This window comes from Neoarius graeffei, chromosome 13 (genome assembly GCF_027579695.1).
Source record: "Neoarius graeffei isolate fNeoGra1 chromosome 13, fNeoGra1.pri, whole genome shotgun sequence".
Classification (NCBI taxonomy): Eukaryota; Metazoa; Chordata; class Actinopteri; order Siluriformes; family Ariidae; genus Neoarius; species Neoarius graeffei.
In genome coordinates this window covers 52,843,770-52,846,688 of record NC_083581.1, presented here as the reverse complement: position 1 = coordinate 52,846,688, position 2,919 = coordinate 52,843,770, and the positions used below count along the sequence as shown (strand labels likewise).

Below are 2,919 nucleotides of genomic sequence, written 5' to 3'. Positions count from 1 at the left end.
AGGGTTCACAAACATGAGGTAATGTATAAAATCTAGTATTCCTTTTTTTTTTCAAAAAGAGCTAAAACGGACTAGACAAAAAGCATCCTTAAGAGAGAAAAAAAACCGTGCCACACCAGTGCCAGTGACGTAATACAATCGTACTTCATTCTTCCAGGTGCTGGGAAGCGAACAAGCCGCGCTGCTTGGCTCGAGAACATCACACACAGAGAGAGAGAGAGAGCGCACGAAGAAAGGCTCCCCTAAACGGTAAGGAATACAGGGGGTTGTTGTGGCTGCTGATGGGGTTTTTCCCTTAATTGATTTTTTATTTTGCTTTGATTGGTTATTTTTTTAAGAAAAAAAAAAAACTAAATCAGTCTCCAGTCAGTTATCTCTCTCCCTTTATATATATATATATATATATATATATATATATATATATATATATATATATATATATATATATATATCCATAAGTGTGTGTGTGTGTGTTCAGACATCTATTATGAAGCTATTTTTTTCTGTTCCAGGTCTCGTGATGTTGTCAGAAGCAACAGATAACCACCGACCCCAGATTGGAGGAAGGAAATATCTGACTTTATGAAATAGAACCGAAAACCTGTTGACACGCTTTTCATAACATGGAGAATATTTCAAACCCCGTCAAGACAAACTCCCAGTGCAACTTCAGCATGTACTTTCATTACGACAGTTCTCCCAACCACTCCGAGTTAAACTGTACTCCACCGGCGGATTACTTCTTTTACGCAGACCTGTACGTAGTTCTCCCGGTTATTTACTCCGTGATATGTGCAGTGGGATTAACCGGCAACACAGCAGTGATCTATGTCATACTGAAGGCTCCTAAAATGAAGACAGTCACTAACATGTTTATTCTAAACTTGGCAATTGCTGATGATCTCTTCACGTTAGTTTTGCCCATTAACATTGCTGAGCATCTCTTGCACTACTGGCCCTTTGGTGAGGTGCTTTGCAAAATCATTTTGAGCATTGACCACTACAATATTTTCTCAAGCATATATTTTCTTACAGTTATGAGCGTTGATCGATACCTGGTAGTTCTGGCCACGGTGCGCTCTAAACGCATGCCCTACCGTACATACAGGGCAGCCAAGATAGTCAGCCTGTGCGTCTGGTTGTTGGTTATCCTAATAGTGGTGCCCTTTACAGTGTTTGGCGGAGTCTATATCAGCCCAGAGGACACCGAGAGAAAAAGTTGCGTGCTAAGTTTTCCCAGCCCAGAAGGTTTGTGGTTCAAAGCAAGCCGGATTTATACACTCATTCTAGGCTTTGCAATTCCTGTCTCCACGATTTGCATACTCTACACTATGATGCTGTACAAGCTGCGCAACATGAGACTCAACACTAATGCCAAGGCTCTGGATAAAGCTAAAAAGAAAGTGACCATCATGGTGTTTATAGTGTTGGCTGTGTGTTTGTTCTGCTGGACTCCATTCCATCTCAGCACCATCGTAGCTCTGACCACAGATCTGGGCACTACACCACTTGTCATTGGTATTTCTTACTTTATCACCAGTTTGAGTTACGCAAACTCCTGTCTCAACCCATTCCTCTATGCTTTCCTGGATGACAGCTTCAGGAAAGCGTTTAAGAAGATGCTAGAATGTAGGGCTGGTTGAACTTGGAGTACAGTTCCTTTGTTTAAGAGTAAAACCACACAGCTGGTTTGAGCTGATAGATCACAGTAAGTGAATGTGGATCCGAACATCAGCATTTGCCTCCCTCTTGTGCCAATTATGTGAACATCTCCTCCTCTATCTATACAAGCTTTACTCACTTTGCTATATTGCTGTAGGCTATAACTATTTAGATAACAAAATATCATTGTCTAAACTGTTTTTTTAAAGGAAAATGCACATGTATGTATCTATACTGAAATGTTGTCACCCAAACTTCATTTGTAACCAGGATCATTTCGATTAAAAAAAAAAAAAAGATAGATGGACAAATATTGTGCTCACAGTACACTGAAAGAAAGCTTAAAGAAATATTTTTCACACATTTTACACAGTGAAGCATCGAGTCCATGGTGTTCAACCATTATGTTATAAATAAATGGATTACATGGATTGTTTTGCTTTGGTGACAGTTGTACAGGTCAATAATGAGAGAAAAAAATGTCCCAGTATTTATGAGCATTGTTTAAGTTTTGTTTTTGTCTTTATTAAAGACTCATCACACGAATAATCTTTTCAGAGGCTATTTAATTTTTGCACACATGACATATAGGACGTATTTCACAACCTATTATTCACCTAGCTTTCACTTTATATGTAGCAGAAAGTGCAGTTTATATGACTGCAATATTATATTAATATTATGAACATTTTTAAATAAATTCCCACAAAGATTAATTTCATTGTTAACAATTATATTCATTTAACAGATGTTACACACAAATGTTATGTATTTGCATTATGTAACACAATCTTTTAAGAGCTGAATGGGTGAGCGAGGACGCTGAGCCCACAGTGAGTGGCTATGTATAATAATTTACTAAAATGCTCTTACTATTCACAAATTTTCTTGTAACAACCTTAGATGTGTTGTAATTTCTTTCTTTCTTCTTCGTTTGTATGCTTTCCATAAGTGGGAAGGCTGTAAAGTCTGCAGAAATATAAAACAGAGAAAAAGGCTGAAAGTATACAGGAAAATGCTTTGGCGTTAAAAAAAAAATGCTCAGAGCATTTTAGGGACAAGTGAATTTTCAGAGATTCCATGAGAGGATTTTATCAGGATTGTGAATAACCATAAATATTTATATTCCTATTCCTATTTTAACAGATGCTTCATATATATATCCCTGCGATAACCTGGCGACTTGTCCAGGGTGTACCCCGCCTCTCGCCCATAGTCAGCTGGGATAGACTCCAGTTTATCTGCGACCCTGTAGAA

The 2,919-nt window shown here is 38.0% G+C and overlaps 1 protein-coding gene across 1 annotated transcript; it reads left to right on the top strand.

The window, feature by feature from the left end:
- The first annotated feature begins 623 nt into the window (after positions 1–623).
- Positions 624–1,643, top strand: npbwr2b (neuropeptides B/W receptor 2b). Its single transcript, XM_060936883.1, has one exon. It carries the CDS (start codon positions 624–626, stop codon positions 1,641–1,643), a length of 1,020 nt encoding a protein of 339 aa, XP_060792866.1.
- The last annotated feature ends 1,276 nt before the right edge of the window (positions 1,644–2,919 follow it).